This window comes from Tubulanus polymorphus, chromosome 1, assembly GCF_964204645.1.
Source record: "Tubulanus polymorphus chromosome 1, tnTubPoly1.2, whole genome shotgun sequence".
Lineage (NCBI taxonomy): Eukaryota > Metazoa > Nemertea > Palaeonemertea > Tubulaniformes > Tubulanidae > Tubulanus > Tubulanus polymorphus.
Genome location: NC_134025.1, coordinates 22166771 through 22190115, shown reverse-complemented (window position 1 = coordinate 22190115; position 23345 = coordinate 22166771). Strand labels below are relative to the sequence as shown.

Below are 23345 nucleotides of genomic sequence, written 5' to 3'. Positions count from 1 at the left end.
TTTCGACGTTTCATTCAATCAGTCAATTTACGGGTCCTGACACGCCATGCTCTTCAGTCCTCTAGTTTTATGTCCAATCCAATCGAGTCTGCATTTTCCCCGTTAAAACCGGATAATCATGGATTTTAAGCTGAAAATGAATGAAAATTGGAAGAAATGTGGCATAATTCTGTTATTGACGTTAACATATCTAACTGTAACAGTAGCTGATGTAAGTACTGGCGTTGAACTGAAATAGGCCTACAATACATGCTACAACAACCTAAAATCAATCAAAATCAAATTCATTTATTCTAAAACCATCAAATCATAATAACTTGTTGTCGCAAGGTTCAGTTTAAAAAAAGATTTACCTTATTATAACAGTAAAGTTTTCGGACCGTGTCACTTATCAGTGTTACTAAAAACAAGGTTGAAGCAATCTGCAAGGCGTGATAGGCCTTACTACTAATTATTAGTAGTAAGGCCTATCGCGCCTTACAGATTGCTTCAACCTTGTTAACGTCAATAACAGAATTATGCCAGAAATGAGTGAGATTTTTACATTTTTCAATTATCGAATTAGACTAATTCGATAATTGAAAAATGTAAAATCTCACTCATTTCTGTCTTGTTTATCACTGCGATTAGGCCCTACTTATTTTTTTCACCTTAGCAGGGTCAATATGAAGATGATCGGTGTAAATGCGTTTGCCCGTCGCAGAAAGGCGCCAACGGAACCGAAGATAATCGTCGAATATATGTGCAAACTAACATACTATCCGATTTTTGGTAAGTAGGCTTAGAACAGGTCAACAGAAGTTTGAACAGGGCTAGAACAATTTAAGGAATTGATATCGGGCCTATAGACTTATTAATTTGGTGTATCCCACCACGCCTGCCAGGAACGAAACAGGGGTTTGATCTTGAAAAATTCGGGGAGTTCTTGCTTGTGATGAGTGCCAAAGGGGGAACCTCATGATAGAAAACAGCCCCCTCTGAGGGTATCTTATAATTTAATCAGGGTAATTTGAACTTATGATGCTTGTAGTTAGAGATTCTTCCTCTAAGAAGATATATTTTTGATTTTCAGTAAATGTAAATTCGTGGTGAACCCTCCTGCGGATAGAGTGAAAGAAATTTGTCCAACCTGTGAATGTAAATTTGAAGTTCGTAACACAACCACTATAAAGGTATGTTATTATTTAGGCCTAAGTCCCGTGTAGATATGGACCTTTTTGGAAAGTTGGTGAATTATAGATCGGTCCAGTTTTAGTCATCATTTTTACCACGGGTATTTTAAAGATTCTGATGTTAATTGCTCATAAGAGAAACCCTTTTTGGCTTGAGTTTTGGTTGTATTTCTTACATGAATGAACATTACGATATTTCGTCATTTTGATGAACCCTGTGAGACGATTCAATCGGTAAGTCAGGACTTAGAAGGTGGAAACGTAAATCATGATTTTATACATAATATTTCAGGTTGTCGTGATATTTATAATTTGTGTCGTGTCGTTGCTGGTGATTTATATGCTATTCCTGCTCTGTTTGGATCCGTTGATGAACCGCCGGCCGAAGACGTATCAGGAGCAGCAAAACGAGGAGGTGAATTTGGTAATTATAGCCGTGGCTTTTCTACTAATATCTAACCACTTTATAGAGAACCGCCTGGAAAAAAAGGCTGCATCCTTGAAATCCTTGTATACTGGTATGGCATTGGCCACAGTAATATCTCAGTAATATATTAACACATGTTAGCATCTCTGGCATATTTGATAATAACGTCATACCAGTATTTTCATCCTTTGTTCAATGGGGGCGATTCGAAAACCAGATGGCTTAAGACTATTACGGTATGATGAATCCTTGCTGTAGTTGATCAGTACTTGATCAGATAACTTTTAACTTTTCAACCAAAGGTTAACTTCATTCATGGTCGACTGCTTGGTTAAATTTGATACTTCAATTATAAAACTGGTCTTGGCGGTGTGGCTATTCGCATGGAAACGCCACACATTTTGCAAGAGCCGATCTCATTTTCTCGTGTACATTCTGATAACGCTGCTCAAAATTCATGAATGATGAAACAGCATTTTTGATTCGCTAATAATGTAGCGTGAATAGCTATGCAACCGGGGCCGTAGTCGTGACTTATGACCAAAAGTGGTCTTAAATTTTAACACTCGTCTTAAGTTGTTAGATTGGCCATAGAACCAAGATGGTCTTAGACTGGTCTTAAGTCCGAGCCCTGACTATTGAGCCAGCCCCTCGCCTGTTTAAGATCAGTTTTGTTTCGCAGTGGTCTGGTCTTGCCAAGTTTGAACTCCTGCCGGGTAGAATAATGGTAATCTGATCAGGGATGCCGCCATTTGTCCAGAATGGTCAATAAGAATACCGTTTATATTCATATATATGTTTGCGCGCGCATTTTCAAATCCGAATGCGAAGGTCGATTATTATTTTTCATTTGGCATGTTTGACTATAATTTAAAATTCTATTCTGCCTCGAACAGGGTGGTTATCAAGCCGTAGGAGTAAGTACCATTATTGAATCCGAAAAAAAAAACGTATATATGTGTTTCTATAATACGTTGTATATCGAACATGTATCAAATCTTCCTCTGCCGCAGTCAACTCTTTAGATGAAGCGCTGAATAAGAATTAGATATATTATATGCTATCATTTGCTATAATTCTAATTAGCTAATTAAGGGATACTTTATTAGATAAACTTCTCGCACCGTATTTAAGCTATTTGAGCCATTAAGCACATTGCATGGTAACCGCACTATTTTACTAACATAGCATAATCAGGGAATTTTGAATTGCACGTTAGACTGGTTGATTCAGTATATTCAACCAACACTACTATTATGAACCTTGCTAAACTCAGACCTCTAAGAGATGATCATTGAGATGATTTGACAGGGGAGGGCAGGCCTACTATGTCGAGTATCAACGTCCAGAATTATTTGCCGTGCCTAATTTCATTTCGGTCTACTACGCTGGACTGATGCCTGAATTCCTACTCACAATTAGTCATCATAACGAAAGGCCTATTTTGTGGTCCAAATTCGGAGTTGAGCCAGGTTCACAGTATATTTTCAGTCTACTACACCATATAGCACAACAAGTACTAAGAAATAATTAAGCGCTTGGATTTTTATAACATTAAAGTATATGATAAGTAACAAACTAATTTAATAAGAATGATAATATGTGTCTCATATAGCACTGGATCCAGTGAAGCTGCTCAGAGCACTTTTTTCGGTATCATTATCCCAGCCATTTAAATAATCTAATGTGAATCAGTCAATCTGTCAGTAAAATTGTCTAATTTCTTTTAAGAGGCAATTCCCCATGAGATACGAATTTTTGCATTTCCCTGTATGTCCATAATGTTTAATCAACATCCGTGAACAGGGAGAGGGTTGAAATTGACGAAATGATAAGATTTCTGTAGAGATGTTTCCCAAAAGGCTTCGAATCGACTACTACACCGACGCTATTAGGATAGGAGAGACGTCGATTACAATATTCATGAGTACTCGATCAGTTCTAGTGATTGGTATTGATTTTTATGCCGCGCGCGCGTAACACGTAAAACCTATTACCGTTTGATTGTTTGTTGTATCTGAGTCTCGGTATTCGTTGACGTTTGGGTAATTGCTGTCACCGACAGATGTTTCAATAAATTTATGTCTGTATACATGCGAACGTACTTAGTAGTTAGTACCATTGCATCGGGTGGAACAAATTTCTTTCAAGCCCACTCAATAATCGGGAACTACAGTCGTTAATAATGTATTCATATGATACAAGCCATGATCGAATGGAGAACATTTGCCCTGGGGTCAAATTGGCCCAGATCCGATTTGGTCCCACTTTACTGTAGTCCTTTTTCGTAACTTAAAACCTGGATATTTTCTATCCTGGTGAATAAACTTTCTTATTGCTTTCTATAACCCTTTAAACTGCCGGGCAACTGTGTATACTACTATATTTATACTATATTTGCATTCAAAAGCATGTGATTTTTGTTATAACATGAACCAACTTAACATTTAACAAGATGTATATTATTGTTATCATAATCGTCCATCGGAGAAAATTCAACAATTACAGAAATAAATGTTTTCTCTAATGAGAATCGATGGTCCCTTTTCCTGGCGAATATCCGAGAAAAGATTGAATTTCGGCCCAAGAAATGTTTTATGCATCTACGACAAGTCACGAAAAAAGCTTGGAACATCAATCACGGGAAAATAGGCTTCCTCTCCTGTAACAGGGTTTATGGTAAATGATTCTATTGTTCTACTTGCACGTTCATGAATCATGGATTCTTATTATTCATTCATTGCAGGACGATCAAACTGTTACAACCAGCAGTGCTAATGCGCCACCCGGTGGCCGTGTACGCGCTAGTAGTCTAGTAAATCGCGTGAAGGATACGCAAGAAAAATGGAAGGGCGTCGTACAGGAACAAAGACGTCATATTTACGACCAACATACGATGCTGAATTAGGCCTCGATCAAAATGGTTATTGCAATTATTTTCAGGAGGGGCCAGTTGCGCTCAACCTGACAAAAACCAACATTTTCGATTGCGCTCTGTCCGAAGAGGAATTATCTTTCTTTTTGGAGGTCTCTGCCAATTCTTCCTCCTCTGTAATGGCAAAAATTTTCCACCGAGAAGGACATTCCGTCTTGGAAAGAGAGCGATCGAAAAACTGCCAGTAACAATTAAAATGGCACTTTGTTGCCGATGGCAATGAATTCAACCTTCACTGACTTTCAAACAACTGGCTCCACATCATTTTGGGTCCTATGCTAATCAATCAAACTACTACTGAATAAGGCCATGTCTTTAGTCTAAGCTCATATTTATTTTAAGGCTGATTTTACAGATTAGACCATCGTGATTAGTGATCGATTCCATCATCTGTGTTTTAAGATGACCCTTCGATCACTAGTTTGAACCACACAGAATTAGGCCGTGTTGTGGTTTATTTTATTGTTCCAATTGGATATTCAGCCCACTTGAGGCAGGGCTATTGCATTCACATTTCGTCCGTCTCCGTGGTATCCAATTATTTTGGAAATTTTTGAAAATGTATTGTATTGATATTCACTGAATAATTTTCGTGGAGACTTCAATTTAACCACAGACACTTTACTTACCGAGTAGCTAAAAGATGTGTATACTGTGCGAATGTTTCATCTCATCATGATTGATGTAAAATTGGGTGGATCGGGCCCAAGATGACCTTTCTCATTGAAACACTAAAAACCTTGATATTTAATAAATTGTTAGCACATGGAATTGGGATTGGCCAGTTTAGGTTTTTATTTTTTCCAACCGCGCCGTTAAGTATTGAAATATGTATTGAAATATATACAGTTAGTCTATATTGGTATGTACGGTACATACACGGTATGCATATTTTGTAAACCGCAATCAATTGCAAATTTTTTGCTCATGACATGCTTTATGATCATAGTGGGTTTCAAGGTCATCGATTACTGTAGCCAGATTGTCAAGGATTTCACCAGATGGGCATGGTGTTTCTCTCTGTTAGAAAGTACAGTAATCTGTGGATGCGCGAGTTATGATATTGTGATATTGTGGATGTCCACAGGATGTCATACCCACCTGGCTCGGGGGGTTTGAACAAGACTAGAAACACGTTTTTAAACCACTATATCTTCGACGGATGGAATATTTATCCAAGAGTGCCTTCGAGCTCAATATATTATTCGAGGATCATTGCGTTTCTTTTATCGTGGAAATTGAATCTCTGTGTCAAGAATTTGAGAATCTTATCAAAGAAAAATTGTTATGATACCAGTACATGTATATCATTTGCATGTCATTTGCTGATTGTTTCAATAGAATAAGAATTTAAACTAGTCATTATTGTTATCTAGATAAATCATGTAATAGGTGGAATCGATGTTTTAACTTAATGCTAGGATTTTGGTATTGGTATGCAATATATGGGGCCAGTTTCATAGCAACTGACTTCGACAATTCGATTTCGTACAGAAAAGACATTAAAGTGGGACCAGCGCTCCTCAGCAAGTTAGACGATAATTTGTGTTAGACAATGGAAATTCGATATTTAATGGCAATGTTTTTAACAGGGTTCCTTCAGTACATGTACGTCCAAAAACCCTCTAATTCCATAATTCAATTTTGAGGGTACAAAAACCCTCGAATTCTGGGAGTTTTAGCCCTTGGCCCCTCAAATTCTAAAAATGTGCCTTAAAAAAAAAAATTTTAATCGCATATTTCTTAAGAACAATTCATTTCAAACAAGTTTGGAGCAGTTTGGAAACAGTAACTTGAAGTTCATAGTAGATCTTAAAACACCCCTTGAATATCGGTGATTATACTCTCAAAGCACCTTAAATACCCCTCAAATTTGAAAATGGTGGTCCTGTAGGAACCCTGTTTAAGATTGTTTTGAATTAAAAGTGTTTTGAGTTCATGAAACTGGTCTCTTGGTATGTATTTCTGTTTTGGCCTCTATGTGTTTGTATAATCAAAATACATATTATTCAGGTGGATGCAAATACGCATATGCCTGCCAAATGTTCATATACCGGTAGTTAGCATGCACATCTAATCTGCGTTAGGTGAAAACAAAAGAAACCTCATTAAAAACGAACTCCGATTTATGGGATATTACAGCAGAACTCGCTTAATTCGGATTTTTCAATCTGGATTTTCACTTGATTTGGATGAAATATTTGGTCCATTTAACCTAGAACCATGTTAGCTTTTATCAAAAATACGATTAATTTTTGCTTTTATTCATAATTTGGATTTTATCTAATTTGGAGGAATCTGGGCAGGGTATTTGTTGTAACAAATTTTCTGGTACCCTGATGTTCGTTTTAAAACGAGGTCCCTTAGCATACAAAAGAAAGTGATCATTCCATGACCTTTAGGGGTGTTAAGTCGGTAGCTCGTATATGTCTAAAGGGGGGTGTTACCCGGTAGGTCATTAGATCGCATGGGTATATCAGAAAGTTGCTGGTTTCGAATGATGCAATGTGCAAGTTCATTCGAACTCGTGTTAGTTACAAATTTATCCCTCGGTCTAACATCCAAAATTTATACCACCCCATAGTTGGCATTGTTCTGTGGCCAAATTCTCAAAAGCTTGCTTCTAAGCCAACCTGTTTGTGCTAAACGGCCCTCCCATGCTAAACAGGCTTTCATGATTTGGCATTCAACTGATTCGGTCGTGTGACACACGTTGCTGCATTCAAACGTTAGTCCAGCTTTCCATTGTAAATTCATAATTGCTCCAACTTTTCATACGGTTGAATTGGGTTGATCCGTGATACACGTGAACTTATCGAATAATGGTTGTATTTGGTTGTTATATTATTTATTACTTGATATTTTATTTAACGAATAATTTTATATGAAAATATATTCCTACCGATACGTGTAAATACCTAGGTATCTAATAAATGGTTTCATGTTAATTATCTTCGTTCGAGTTGTATCAAGTTAGTTTTGATTTGATGGATCATTTCCCTAAGTAATGTTTGTTGGGAACAACTGGATCTTGCCTGGATGCCTAATTAATGGCATCCTTGCTTGCGGGTCACTACATGGATCATGGAATTTTACAAGTCCACTTATTACAATTTTTAGTCAAATTAGTCTCTTTCCACGTGGGGATATTGGAAGAAAGCTGGTTCGCAGATGACTGGAAGATGGAAACCTTCAATCATACAACTAGCCAAAACCTTTCTAGAGCTCCACACCCTAATATCCCAGAGATCAGTGATGGCTCATTCAAATAGAGCTAACATCGAAAATGACTCGGTATCAGTTAAAGAACGCTGATGATGTGTTGAAAGTCGGGTTTAATTCAATAAGCCTGACGATTGATACGTGACTATAAGTCACGTCACACAAGACTAATTACAGAAACTATAATAAGTTAACACAAACTAATTTATCTCCCATGCATGTCGATTTTATTGTAATCTCTTTTTTTAACCATCATTATCAGTTCCAATTAAGTGAGTGGATATAAAACTTTTATTAAAGACAGAATCGTTCACATCAATCTCTAAATAAAATTTAAAACATTTTCTTTTATAAAGAACTCAATAAACACATAATACCTAATCATAATAATGAATAATGATTCAGTAAATCAAACTGGCAATCAATAAGGTAAATGAAAGTCCCAAAAGGCATACATTTTCCTAGAAGGAATGAATCCAGGGACAGATTTACAACCTAATTCCTTTTTTTTCATTCACAGTAACCTCGGTAGCTATTGCTAAGCTAGTAAGTAAATTAATCTTCAGTGGTAAGCATTAGCTTTTATGATTGGATGGGCGTATACCAACTGTAGTTTGTGAAAGCACAGGAGCAACATGCTGCTAGGTTTCAAGGCTCTGTAGCCCTTAAATATTCCGATTATGAAACTTAACCATTCAGAAGGTTGACAAGTGCAAGCATTTTACAGTAATACCGAGGGTCCAGTTCCACAGTTGTGAGTTAAATTTGACTCCAGTGTTAAAACATCGAAAACGAACTGATTTTAACTCATAACTGTGGAACCGAACCCAGAACATCTGACTTTCAGTAATGCAACAAAGATTTTGATTTACTCCAATTTTCATGACCCTTTGATCCACCCCAGTGTAAGTACCATTAAGTCTGCCAGCCTGGATCCATTCCTGTACAGCGATTGACACAAGTGTTCATCTTCAAATAGATTTGTGGAATAAAAATGGCCGTCAATTGATGGTGCAAAATGTGTTAAGTAGTTCTTAAAGAATTGATCAGTTACAATAATAAGATAACGGTTTTGAAAATACTTATCGGTGTATGCTCTGTACAAGCTATCAACATTTCAAAAATATCAACGTATAATAACTTCATTAAATGCATACAGAACAAAATTATGACCTTCAATATCAATACTAGCCTCATCATAATAATAATAAATAGACACGTAGAAAAACATAGGAATGGTGAAGAAGTTGAAGTAAACGTGTAGAAATATTCGCGCTAAGCATTAAGGGGAAATAGCACCGTTGAAAGAATAAGTTAATAATGTTATGATCCATGCAGATACGGGAACTGAATAATGACAGTAATTGTGCACCCACGCATTGTTTGATAACACATTGGAAGTTTTTCCATAAATCGAAACCCATATTCCTGAACGCTGCCGAATAAGCCGTCACCGAACGCCAACTATCGTTTCGATCAGCCGCGACTTACTCAGCAGCAAAAACCCCAAAAATATATATATGTATGTATATATAGAAGTATATATATATATATATTATCAATATATTTCAAATCAATGTAATATAATTCAAAATATTCCTAACTTTGACTTGTGTTTTCACTGCAAATTTGATTAAATATTCCTAACTTTATCTTGTGTTAGCATTGCCATTGCTGCATTTTTTTTACCGTGACGCCGCGTAGTCGCACTACGAGAGGCCGACGGACGGTTTTACGATTACTTGAAACCGAATTCGCGAGCTTCGTCTTCGCGGAAGTCGCCGTAACGCCAAAGGTTCATCTGAAAAAAAAAAACGTACCAAGAAAATCGATTAACGAACTGTAGAGAACTAAAAGAGAAGTTTACACTTTCTGCACGCAGGGTGTTTCCGCCCATTAACAAATCGACTGAGTTTTCTCTGATTTTTCCATGCGATTACGCAAATACACAAAACGAGTGAATCAGAGAAATTTCTAGGTTCATAATATTAGAATTCATTCATTTTTCATTGAATAACTTACTCAGAGGGAAACATGTAATCAGTAGCATCATCCAAATTCCTTGTTTTGGCCAAATTCATCAAATTTCCCGAGTTTTCCCTGAAGATATCTATGTTTCCCCGCGTTCTCCAGGTCAGTGGCCCCCCTGGCACCAAACACCGGGTCATTCATAGTGAAAATCAATTCATTTTCAATAAAATCTGTACTTGATTTCTAGGCTTTCGAATCCAAAAATTATCAAACCATTCATCGGATAAGATAAGATTAGCTTCCTCTCTTACTCGGTGTATGATATTGATTTCACTAAAAATTGATTTACGAATGAGACAACTGGGAATATACCAGTATTTGAAATTGAGAAAGAATCGGAGCACGGTAACCCAGGAACCACTAGCAAATCCTCGCTTGCCACTACCCCATTGGAGCGGGAAATTAATCTTACCCGAGCGGATTTTGCTTTCTCCTGAGCTTTCGTGTATTCGGACACCATCTTAGCGAGGCGTTTTTCGCGTCGGTTTTCGACGAGAAGAATTCCATCGGCGATCAACGCCTGTCCGATGTCTTCCTTACTGTCGGTGGTAACCAGCGATACGTGCTCCAGATTTCCGACCTTGTATTCGACGTTCATCATCAGTTGTTTGTTGATGATGTCGTGCTGTATGGCATCGACTCCATCTTTCATTGCCTCCTCCTAGAAAATCAAATGTGATTTGTTAAATCACAAATAACTATTCCAATGACTATTTGCATGCATACTTCCTCAGTCGGCTGATTTGAATGTTATGACATAAACCCTAGTTAACCTGCCATGCAGTGCTACCGATCAGGGGCCAGTTGCTCAAAGGTTGGTTAAGATAACCGGTGGATAAATACCATAGTAACAATGAACTTTTAATTGTTTGTATGTCAACTATCCACTGGTTAACTTGAGCCAACTTTTGAGCAACTGGCTCCAGATTTCCTGATGTATATTCACAACACACGCTATAAGAGACGCAATTTCTGACTCGCTGATAGTAATAAATACGTAGCTATATGCCAGGTCAACTAGAGCAGCTTATCATCATGGCATCAAGGAATCAAACGAACGAATCACACATGAACTTACATCGGGTGGTAGTTGAACGCAAGCCAGCGCACATTCCTGGGCTTGAGCGGGCAATGACTTGAAACTTGGAGGTAGATTTGCCAATTGGGAGCTGTTGGTAACCTCTCGCTGTAGAACAGAGACACATGAAACATCTAATACGCTATCGATGACACGATGGTCCACGTTTTCACAAAAAATTCCGATTACTTGCTGATGACGATGACCGGAACTGAACTTACATTTCCGTAATCGATATACAATACGTGTACTGTATTCGTAGTGACCTTCTCAATGCGAGCTCTGTACCACAAACCATCCATGAACTTCGACGCGCAAATATCTCCTTTCTTTGGCGTATACGCACCGGCCAAAGGTGGGTTGACCTCCAAGTCCGATCGAAGTTTTTCCATCATTTCTTCCAAGGCTGGACCTAAAACGTCATGTCATTCATGAATACAACGGTTAATGAAAGGAAAAGTACAGAAAACAAATGAAGTTGATAACTTTTCAATGTTAAATCTTAGAGAATCCTTACCATTGTCAACGTGTTGAATGTAGAAATGACCAGTGTCTGTGACTTCGGTTATGACGACTGGTTTGTAGTTCACTTTCCTCTCACCAGGTTCTTCTTTCACAACTTCTTCTTTGGGTTCTTCGTAAGTAGCCCAGAGCTAAACGAAAAACATTATCATCGACTGTTAATCACTCAGGACTTATGATCATAATCTATTCATATTCATAAGTACTCTATGACTATTTTTAAAATACTAGTATCCTTCAAGCCATACTTGCTTAACTATAGGCAATAATAGGATCCTTGAGGACACGAGAAAATATGCCATTGTTAGATAATACCAGTAATACCTGGTAAGTAGTAATGCTGGGTCGTCAACGCTGAGAGAGAGAGAGAGAGGTCTATGGAGAAATATCAAACAAGGATCTCTGCAGCCCTCAAGATTGGAAAGACTAATGACTGAATTACTACCCAGCTACAATAATGGGGTAAACAGTATCAATTCGACAAATATACGACTTACATTAGATTTTCTTTTCTTAGCGTTATCCTCGGCGACTTTCAAAGGCTTGTAATTCGACGAACGTTCAGCTGTGAAATGAACTGAGGCGAGACCTTCTTCCACTAAAGCCACAGACAGATTCAAGTTGTCGACGTACAACCAACCGATGAAGTTTCCGCCCTTATCCATGTCTTCTATTTCAACCTCAACCTGTGAATTAAAGGGATTAGAATTATCATTTATTGTGTTTTTTATTTGTAACTTTGACTAGTCATTCGATACAGGAACCGAAATAATATAGGAGTCAGTTAGGTAACAGTCTATATTGCTGATTATCTATAGACTGACCATACAGCCATAAGTCAGGTATTATCAGCACATGTCAGATCCAGTTTCACAGTTGTGGGTTTAGAGTTAACTCTGAGTTAAAATTAGTTTATTTCGAATGAGTTAACTTAAAAGAAGATAGCCGTTACCTTTTTATTTGAACGACACTAATCATAATCGCTATTCGCTAAGACTACGATACCACGAACAACACAAACCAGGGGCCGGTTCCATAGACAGGGCTTAGACTTAAGACCGGTCTAAGACAAACTTAGTTCTATAGCCAATCTAACAACTTAAGACCAGTCTTAAGGTTTAAGACCACTTTTGGTCTTAAGTCTTGACTGTGGAACCGGCCCCAGAAGACTAACCTCTCTTTGTAAGCACTGCTCTTTCGTAAACAGCATAGCTTCCTCGCCGAACGGTTCGCCGGGCACGGTAACGCCGCCGGCGCCGGGTCGCGAAGATCGGCTGCAGTTAATACCCGATAGTAGCAATGTAATCAGACACGTTTCACGGCTGATGAAGATCCTCAAACGAGACCCGCTGGCGACGAACTCGACGATGCCCGTAGATCGACCAGCTCGCTGCAGGAACGGCAGAAATTGTTTAGCCTTAGCTACATCCTGTGAAAAAGAAATTTGCATATTAATTCGATGAACACACATTCAATCTAGGGTGAAATATTCATTCAGGGGTACAGCCACTGACATTCTCCCCCGCCAGAGATTCAAACCTGATGGCATCAAGACTCGCCATGGTATGAAACCCTCCCTGACTAGCCCAAGTGCGCAGCTATGTGATGTCATTATAAGCGAATCAGAAATCACATTTTATTCTAACGCAGGTTTTTCCTTTTATAATTCATCGGTGAAATTTGCTTCAGTGATTATACAACAGGCAACCTGTGAATGTACATACGCACTGGGTCTAGAGTGGCGGAGTATTGATACCATCAGGTTAGAATCCCTGCCCAGACTGATCAAATCCCTGATTAGGATTACATGATCCCACTATTGTGCAGAAAATCACATAAACATCGACAATATACATAAAAACCCAAGTTGTTGAGGACTTACGCCTGAAATATCAGCAACCCTGTGAATCGGAGGCTCTTTCTTGCTGTGAATGCCAACGAGATACTTCTTAGCTTTCTCTTCTGCTGCCAGTAAGCTGTCGTAAGACGATGATCGTGAATCATCTCCCTGTCTATATCTGATAACCGATGCCAGGCCTTTACTGATTAACGCTTCAGCTACATTCCTATATAAAATGAGAGAAACTTCTGATTAAAACATGAGATTTATTCCATTCTCACTGTTGGAATTTAAAGCAGATGTAATTCAAGACTTTGCTGAAAATTTAGCCAACACAGCCAACTAGATTGTCACTGTCAAACCAATTATTAGTGTCCTCCTCCCTAAACTAAGACAATACACAATACGACTGGCTTCTTATGAGAATATGATAGCCATGCAAATTGCATGGAAATGATGTAATTATCATTTTAGCAATTTCCAAGGTTAGTGGTATAAGATTATTTTCTTTCTCTGCCCCTCGTCTATGGAATAGTTTGCCAAAAACACATTAGGGCTACATTACATCATCGTTTAAGGTGTTTAAATCATTGGTTAGAACATTTTTATTTAGAGAATGTTATCTTAACGAATCTTATATCTACAACCCAGTAATCGCCTCAATTTTATCTATTGTTGTAGAGAGCGTTGAGTTCAAAAATAATATCATCATTATTATCAATGACAAATACTGGAGGGTAGAGGAGGTATCAAATAAATCAAATTACCCTTATGTACACAATGCTTAACAAAGCATACAGAATAAATGGAGTGCGTGGGAGTGACGATTAGTGATCAGCTTATGTAATGTAATGTCATTTATTTCATCATCAATTATAATTACAAATAAAATGTATAACAAATAAGTAGATTGATGATGAGGGACCTGAACAGAGCCTTAAAGGCTGTACAATCACTAAGACGTTCAGGCCCCCTAGAGTAAAAAAAAGAAGATTGGTGGTAATGATAACAATAGTAATGCTAATAATAATAATAATATTAATAATAACATATATATTGAACAGATTATAAATATACGTACAGTCCTCGGATAGAGACAGTGCAGCACGTTTTCTCGGGATAACCCTGCGAAGCTGGTTGAATATAATCAACTTGAACTTGAACTTTCTTTCCGATCAGTTTCTTGCGCAGGAATTCGCGCGCCTCGAACATGTACGGCACGTCGTATAGCGGCCTCGTGCGGCCCTGTTTACCGCTTTCCTTTTTCTCGGCGTCCGGCGTATCGGACATGCGCGGCGGGCGCACGCTAGCGAGGAATATTTTCTTGAATCCGGTGTCCTGTTTTACGACCAAAGCATCGCCGTTGACCACTTCAACTACCTGCATATACAATTGATACAAAATTATGACTAGCCCCTTATTCGTTAATAATAATACTGGTAATCAATTTTTATGTTCATATAGACGGCCCAAGAAAAATACAGTTCAAATGCACTTATTCTTAGGTTTTTTGGCCCCTAGACTATATACACGCACAGCCATATACATATATCTAGCTGAATCAGTCATCTATCTCTCCCTGGGGAGTTTAAAACAATACAGTTGCTACTAAGGACTCAGATTGAATTGCTCCTGGGTGGATAGAGGCGACGAGAATGAATGTCTTGCCTGGGAACACTTATGCAGAGGGTTCAAACCAAGGATCTGGCAGTTGAACGCTATACCCGGTAATTACTTGCCTATCCAGCATCACACTAGTGTCTACAGTGAAATGATCACCAATAGATTTTTTTTCAATTACCTTCGCAGTAAATGATTTGTCTTTTACTTCAATAGCCGCAGCAGATGGTTTATAGTCTTTCCAAACGCGCTTCTTATTATCTCTTGCTAGCCTGTAAATTGGAATTTTAATCAGCATTTGGCGCATCGATCAACGTCAAGATATTACGATTTCTATACAGCTCAAACCATCTCAATCCAGATCACGCAGGACCAATGTCAATACCGATATATCTGATTTATGAGAAATCAATTCTGTAAAGGAATATCGGTAGTACCGAAGTACAATTGGAATGATTGTATATAACGTGCACGTTACTACTGGATTAAGCAGGGTTGTAAAGTTATAGGATAGTGGATTTCCGCTTACTTTTCAGCGGCTCGTAATTTTTCGCGCACATCCGCGTTCGCGATGACTCCCATACTCCAATCGACACAACGAGCGAATCCTTCTTTCAGCAGAATCTCAGCAATGTTTCCATTCTGTAAAGGAACAATTGTTTGTTCATATGACAACGCCTTTTACAAGCAATTAACCTTTTCTGAGAAAACTTGTTCTGTTGGACACTTAATTCTTTCACTACTGCTGCAACAGCTTAAACCTTTCAGTGCTAATTGTTATTTTATAGTGCTAGAGATAATTCAAAGATTTTGAAAAATTCCACCCAAGTGGCCTGTATAACAGGCATATTGCTCAATAGCATCTACAACACGATGCAGCATGTCATGAGTTACTTTTATTTCGACATGTTTGACAAGTATTGCCATGTTTCATCAAGAGATATCAACTAATTACGTCAATACACCACGATGCGTTGTACTAGCAAAGTTCATCACCAATTCATGCATCCCACAGCAGTATTTACGCACTGAAAGGATGAATGTGTTCATTACTTACTGGATGTAAAACGGTGCCGAGAAGGTTCTGATTCGAAACTCCCTCAAGGACGATCTGTACTTCCCTTTGCAACAAACGCGATTCGGTAAAGAACTTCGCTTCTTCGGCGAACTCATCGGGTTTAGATTCGTTATTGCGATTATTGAACATTGGACACTGAAAAATGAAAGAAGCCCCGAAATCTACTTAATCTGGACAGTTCAGACACCACTAATACAGACGATCCCTGGTAAGCGCACCATAATGCCAAGATTTTTCTTAGAAAAAAGGTTAAAATGAACCCCCGATAGACGGCCATACTCTCATACCCCTAAAATCCACAATCACCAATGTGGACCATATATCTCAAGTTGACTGTAAAGAACATACATTTGTTGTTCATGAAGGTAGTATTCATGCATTCAGGTTAAAAACCTTTGAGAGGATTATAAATTATAGCCTACACCATAGTACTATTCAACTACGGTTACCAAAAATGTGAGTTGAAGTGTCTAATAATGTAGACATCTAACAAGATGTATTTTCATTCAAGTAATGTGTGTCTGTTCGTAAAACACAATGAGTAGCAACCATACCGGGTACATGGTCCTCCAGCATCTTGTCTTAACTGTACTAGGGCAATCCAAGTGTGTATTTCCTTACAGAATTTGGCATAAAAAGAACAGTTACACATACCTTGATTCCTGACAACATAACGGTGATGTAGTGGAAAGAAGGCAGCACAAAAGCTCTCACAGTGCAACCATCTCTAACGTGCTCAATTATAGCTAAAATTCAAAAATATCCGCAATATATGATACAAGTTACAACATAATTTCATTTAGACAAGCTACGTTGAATCAAACAGATTATGATTTTGGCACTCACCATCAACTGGCTTTCCTTTGAACAAATCAACAAAGAATCGAGGATTCTCCAAGTTCCATACAACATTACGTACATTCGTTGAACCAGTTCCAGTTGCCCATTTTCCTTTGCCCGCCTCTTTTGCGGCATCTTCTAACTGAACCAATCTCTGTTGTTTTTCACTAAACGCAACATACAAAATAAAGACAACATTGAGACAACATGACCTTGTTTTGTGCCCAGCCCCTCTTGAGTTCTATGCTTATATAAAGCTTCATTAAAAATCATGGGTTCTTACTAACTTAATCAGGGAAGCCAAAATTCCCCTGAACCTTGACCAAAATTTTTCTGATTGAATCAATGGATTGTGGGGACTGTTTCTTGATCAAAAGGTTCTTTAAGTCCACTCATCACTGGCAAGAACACCAATACACCAAAAATTTCCTGACTTCCCTGATTTTCAAGAGAACAAGTCAGAATCCCCTGATTTTCCCAAAAGAAATCCAAGATTCCCTGATTCTCTTTCAATTTCTCATGTTGAGACACCACCTGGCATGTGATATCACAAAAACTTGTAGTCTACGCAAACTCGAAGGGACACCCACAATGAAAATTGACAGGCTCCTTATGATTTCATCAATTCATATGTTAAGATGATAATTTCTATGTCGAAAGACATGCGCATTTCCACCCTGATCTTCTAAACAAGGCTGGACTAAGCTAAGATGTTGTGATACATCACAAGCTACAAGCAAGCTGTGATATGCAAACAACGACCGCCCTCTAAATCAAATTATAATTGACCTTTACCTATAAATCTACATAAATGTATTCATCTAGGCTAATTGGTCTCATATGACTCGAATAAATTGGATCCATTTTAGTAAAACTACAATCAAATCAGTAATACTTACTCCGTAGCGCGGATTCCAGCTCTGCGAACTTCTACTAAACCTTCGGCAACAATCGATTCCGTGATATTTTCATCTACAGTAGGGTCTATAAAAGAGAACATATTCATTTGATGATAGACAATTCGAGCATTTGCAGAACCACGAAATTGGGGCTATAAAAACAAACCTCTTCCGACGAATACGAATCCGTATTTTCTACCGGCGGATGGGGGAGAATATTCTTCAATGAATGTGATTTCTTTTCCGATTAGCTTTTTTCTTAAGAACTCGCGTGCTTCCCAGGCGAAAGGCTGAAACAAAAGCGAAATCATAGTCTAGTTTTCAAATTATTTTCTTCACACTGATTCATCGTAACGCTTTACAGGGTCCCGTTTCAGGAAAAAGTTTGAGCATAAAATGGTTCGGTTGTCCTCAATGAAACATGAAGTAACTGATAGGAAATAAACCAAAAATTTGACAAGTTGAACCTTTTCATTGAAACTTGACCCAGGACTCGGTTCAAAAGTTTTATTTGACTCTGTAGTTAAGGTTTGTAACTAATCTATCAACTAAAATCTAACCAAAAATTGAAAACTGGGTTCAAAGGTGCACCGTTGATTAAAATTCACTGTCACTTTGAAGCTATTCACTTCCAAGCCCAGTGCATATTGCCCAACCTGGAAAAAGGTTTTTTTTCCAATTTTCAGCTTTTTAAATGCCCTTAACGAATCCCAGGTGAGTTAGGAAAATTGATAATTTTTAAACATCTCTTCCAATAAGTCGAAAATCCTTTGTGAATGGCCTCAGCAACTAGCATTGCTGAGGATGATTAATTGAATCAGGTATACACAGCTGGTCATCTGGACAGTTCACGCAAGCTGTGACTACATATGAATACAATAGGTAGACAAAAATATGAACATTCTCATTATAAATGACTGTCGTGAGTACATTAAGATCAACAATATTTCAATTCATTCACCTGGAGAACCTGCAACAATAGCTAGGGCCTATCCATAATCTACAGCAATGGCTAGGGCCTATCCACAATCAAATAATAAAATTGACAAAGCCTAGGCCTAATAGTCAAAACTAATTTGTTAATCTTATTTTTTGAACTGGATTTTGAGGCTCCCATACTGATTATTGTCTGTACAGGGCGGCAGTAGTCGCTAAAAGGTTGGTATGCCTTCTAGTGACTTTTTGAAATTGCAGCACGTTTGTCCACCTTCGCCTTGAGTACACGTACAAACTCCCGCCAACTTTTGAGTGACTGACTTCTCTCTGCAGTGTTCAACAGCAGTTTCATCGGTTAGACCCTTAGAAATCAGAAATGACTAAGCCTCTAGCAGACAGGGCGAATCTTTACATGCCACAGTGGCATTCCAGGGAACAGATCATATTTTACCTCATCTGTCGTTTCTTGCGCCCCTTCGATGTTAGGGTTCGCGCGTCTCGCCAATTTTGGTGCGGTTACATTCGACAAGCACAAGTTCATTTCGGGAGGCGGTCCACCTTTAGGTTGCTCCCGGATGATGATCGAATCACCGGAGAGCACCTGAAAATGAATAGATACACGAGTCAGAAATTGTAATTCTTTACGAGTGATCAATTTTACAAGGGCGTCACCACGGGGAGGTCGAAATCCGCGATAACTGGAATACGCTCGCCAAAGGAGTGTACTGATCCCCAGAGCCGGGGTTTCGGAGTTCCAAGAAAATTTGGAAAATTCACCCCCAAGAAAATCAGGCGCCAGATGCACTTTCCAAGCGTCTTAACCACTTTTTAAGGCTCTTATCTCGACGAAAGTGCATGAAAAAATTGAAACTTCATAAAATTAGAGGAATTCAAATTTAATTTTAAGTGGGGTCGGTCGCTACTGCGCAGATTCCTTCTGGCAACGCCTATGATTTAGACTATCATTTTCACTGCGGCTCGTATCAGAGAGTTGCGGGTACTGTATAAACGATAATCTAGCATATAAGGCCTAACCTGAGCTGAGGACCTGTAGTCTGTAAAATAATTTGCAAGTTATTTTTTCATAAAAAAATTAAACCGGATTAACAGATCGTTTTTACAGTTCTTTGATACATGCCCCTGTGATCATTTTAAGCTTTGAGGCGCAAGCACAGTAGCCGTAGGGCCTGATGTACTGTACATGTACTGTTGTAGTAGTAGAGCAGTACACAATTCAATACCAACAACCAACAAACACGGACACGACACGGTACGTCACGTCGCCCATACGGAACATTTTTTCACGCGTAAAAACGCTACCGATTTATCGATAAATTGGCTACAGCTATTCCCCTCATGAGTGGGATAAATGTACATCATTTTAAGTTAATAATTACCTGTTTAACGATGCCCCGAAATACTTTTCCCGACTGTTCCGAAGACGACATCTCTCACTAACAACAATGGCAGACCGAAAGAGGGAGTAAAATGTAGTTTCGCAGTGGCCACATGCGCATGTTTGCGGTCACATGAGCATGTACATGTGCATGTTTCTACTCTAGTATACGAACGCTTTGCGATTTTCGATGCGTTTTTAGCATTTGCGAGATATTAACGCAGTTTTTTAAATTACAACGTGGCTAAGATGCATTTTTATTATTATTTGGTGAAAATTTTAGGATTCTATTTAAGTTTTTAAATTTCTTATTTAGAAATAAAGTTCTGAACGAGTCTTGACACGTGGGTCGAGTGTTTTGATGATGTGGCTAAATCTATCATGGCGGAGGAAATTAACATGCATCATTCGATTGGTTGATACGAACATTAGAGAAACATTAAATTATCAGGATTAATTAAGAAAATAAAAAAACTTAGGTCATTCACACAAGTTTTCAATAATTCTATGTGGTCGTCGAACTGATCTTGACCTAGTTTTGAAATTCAAAATTTTCAAAATTAGAATCAAATTTAAGCGCATCGATAGAATATTTTTTGTTTATCATCATTGAATGTTGTGTTAGATTATTGAAAAATAAATTAGGCTTATTTGAGATTTCCTAAACCCGCGTTACTAACGTAAACATTAATCCCGGGCTTCAAATTCCAAGATGGCTGGTGCTAAGTCAGGTTTGCCTAATTTTTTAACGATAAACAGTATTTAACACGTTGTTTGTGACTTAAAACGCTCTTGATTTGCGTAATATCTCTGAAAGGACAATTTCGTATGAATTTAAAGAAGTGGACAAATTAGATATGGTGTAGATTAGTGTAATAAATCGTCAAAGTACGACTGGATAGTGCTCTTTCAGTTCTCAATTTTGCCACATAGTTTGATTGGCGCTAGCGTACGGTCTATTTGCTTTTGCGGGTTGGCCAGCGGGCCAGATCAAAGTACATGTTATTGTTTTATTAAATGCATTCATTTTTATATTGCAGGAAAATCACAAGTTATTGTATCCTTTTTTATCAACATTTCAATTTTTTTGCTCAAAGTTTTGTCCAATATAAGGTTTTCATTGCATATTTTCACAAGCCATAAGTTTTTTCTGATTAAAGTTAACACTAATGATACGGTCACCAACTGCTAAAGTCTTATTTTTTTGTCTGACATCGATTTTTTGGGGATATATATTTCTCACAAAACTTTTGAACACATCCCTATTAGTCCCTTCTCACCTTCCTTAACTAACTATTCAGCGATCATCCCTACCGTATCAGGTCTTACTTGTTTGCAATGCTTGGTATTTGGCCTTCTTCACAATAGCCGAAATCCTTATCTTCATTTATAAAGGTGAGTCGATCTCATTTAAACGTCTTAATATTTGTAGATAATTATAACGGTAATAATTTTTATTTTTAAACTTTGGTGTCATTCATTTATTACGTACGCATTAGGGGAGGGGGAGGGGTCAGTGCAATTGTGTACTGTAAAGCTTCATGTATATGAAAAATGGCCGATTTTGCGTACAGAAAAACTCAAATTTTAAGTGTACGTAATAAATGAATGATCCCTGTGCTTTTTAAATCATAGGAAGATGCAGAAGTTCATTTTACATTAAAAAGGGTGGCCACTTACCTGGGAATCAGGGAAAAGTCGGGGAAATTCGTTTTCTTTAAAAAAAACAGGGAATAGTCAGGGAATTTTGTGAAAAGGTAGAGATTTGTTGAGACTGTTAGATCGCACGATAATGTTACAAAATATTTGATATTTCAGGTGAAATCCTGCCTTTTGCCACAAACGTATTACCAGCTGAAGTAGTTCTTCTGTTAATATGGACTATCATAGAAGCCATGAGAATATTCCTCGGTAAGGTATTTTGTACATGAACTGAATTATCATTATAAAATGCAGCTTATATTCTCATGTCCTGCACTGCCTAGAAATTGTATGAAAAGGTACTGGAATTTCTAAATTTTCTAGACCACTGTCTTGCCTTGGCACTCGCTCTCTGCGGAAACTTGCCCTTTTTATGCCCTTTCCATTTCTTTGGACTCGTGTCAAAGTCTGTCCCTGGATCCGCCCCTGAGTTTACTGTACTCTGACATGATTAATCAGGAATTCGTTTGCTACTATATCATTTCAGGACAAAAAGGCAATTTGACGGAACGTATGATCACCGTGGTCTTGTCGATCGTAATGCTAGTACCTTCGGTGCTCGGCGTCGTATTCCTCATCATCTGGCAGACCTACGTATTAAGAATTGACGTCATTCTGTGCGCCATCGAATTCGTTTTTCTCGGCTTGGAACTCATTTTCGGCATCATTTCTCTTGTCACATTTGCTCGGTAAGCGCTTGTGGTCATCGATTAACAAAAAATGTGTAATTTCCTTCAAAATTTATACAGTTGAACCTCGTTGATACAATTCTGCTTAAGACAAAACCGGTTTATAACGATGATTTTCAGAATTTCCCAGCTAAGATATCTGTATATCAATTGAGATTTGGATAACACAAAACCCTTTTGATGGGACAATTTCACTTTTGTCCACAAGATTTGCGTTAGCGAAGTTCCACTTTGTTTTTAATTTCAAATAATTCGTATGTACTGGGTATGTATTCATTAATTGTATACATATGTATTTTTTCTTCTTAGGGCGGCTCCTTATTAAACCGGAAATGCGTTCGCAAGACGGAAAAGCTACTAGAATTGCATCGAAAGTCCTTTCATGCTACACTGTCATTGTCCTGTAGTATCGCTACCAAGAAGTAGTATGAACCTTACTGTCTAATCAAAACTGACGAGCCTTAGAAATATTATCAATCATCCATTTAGAAGAAGAAATATATCTCATTTTTTACCGATGTTATTAAGTATATGTAAATTATGTATTATTCAGTTATTTTTATAATAAAACCGTGTACGTAGATATTAATTGCGGTCATCGTTCTTATATCTGGTGGTTTTCAGATTCCTCTTAAGTCCCGTCATAATTATGATTCGAAGATTTATCCAACCGTTATACCACTGCTTCGATAGTACGTTTATACGACCATACATAAATCATTTATCGTCCGGTGGCCTTCAATTATAATGATTATTATTATCACTATTAAGAGGTAGTTAAAGGCGAAAAATCGCATTCTTAATCATACGCGATATTCAATACGAATTTGAATGTCAATCGTGTATATATATATATTATTATTTATATAGCGAATGAATTACTAAGCACACACGTGTATTTACGGGTTATAAGAATTACAGACGTATAAAATTTATATATCGCATGCATTGATATCGCC

The 23345-nt window shown here is 37.9% G+C and overlaps 3 protein-coding genes across 6 annotated transcripts; 2 read left to right on the top strand and 1 right to left on the bottom strand.

The window, feature by feature from the left end:
• Positions 1-57: 57 nt before the first annotated feature.
• Positions 58-7464, top strand: LOC141914953 (proton-transporting V-type ATPase complex assembly regulator TMEM9-like). 4 transcript variants are annotated; one of them, XM_074806303.1, is made up of 6 exons: positions 58-211; positions 659-771; positions 1073-1172; positions 1465-1596; positions 2496-2516; positions 4346-7464. In XM_074806303.1, the coding sequence occupies exons 1-6, from the start codon at positions 119-121 to the stop codon at positions 4505-4507; spliced, it is 621 nt and encodes a 206-aa protein (XP_074662404.1). In that variant the 5' UTR covers positions 58-118; the 3' UTR covers positions 4508-7464. The 4 variants fall into 4 exon arrangements, with proteins under 4 accessions (XP_074662404.1, XP_074662403.1, XP_074662406.1 ...); XM_074806302.1 differs by having other exon boundaries at positions 656-771; XM_074806305.1 differs by lacking the exon at positions 2496-2516 and having other exon boundaries at positions 656-771; positions 1465-1587.
• Positions 7465-7949: 485 nt separating this feature from the next.
• On the bottom strand, positions 7950-20072 carry LOC141900751 (staphylococcal nuclease domain-containing protein 1-like). The gene is made up of 18 exons (XM_074787779.1): positions 19998-20072; positions 19052-19201; positions 17831-17954; positions 17665-17749; positions 16772-16932; positions 16580-16671; positions 15905-16060; positions 15377-15489; positions 15029-15119; positions 14309-14607; positions 13270-13453; positions 12562-12816; positions 11885-12073; positions 11383-11518; positions 11087-11277; positions 10866-10973; positions 10200-10448; positions 7950-9557 (listed from the first exon to the last, which is right to left on the bottom strand). The coding sequence occupies exons 1-18, from the start codon at positions 20046-20048 to the stop codon at positions 9495-9497; spliced, it is 2697 nt and encodes an 898-aa protein (XP_074643880.1). The 5' UTR covers positions 20049-20072; the 3' UTR covers positions 7950-9494.
• A 630-nt stretch (positions 20073-20702) lies between these two features.
• LOC141914837 (transmembrane protein 216-like) lies at positions 20703-22969 on the top strand. Its single transcript, XM_074806156.1, has 6 exons — positions 20703-20727; positions 21037-21053; positions 21298-21391; positions 21815-21907; positions 22185-22386; positions 22696-22969. Exons 1-6 carry the CDS (start codon positions 20709-20711, stop codon positions 22709-22711), a joined length of 441 nt encoding a protein of 146 aa, XP_074662257.1. The 5' UTR covers positions 20703-20708; the 3' UTR covers positions 22712-22969.
• The last annotated feature ends 376 nt before the right edge of the window (positions 22970-23345 follow it).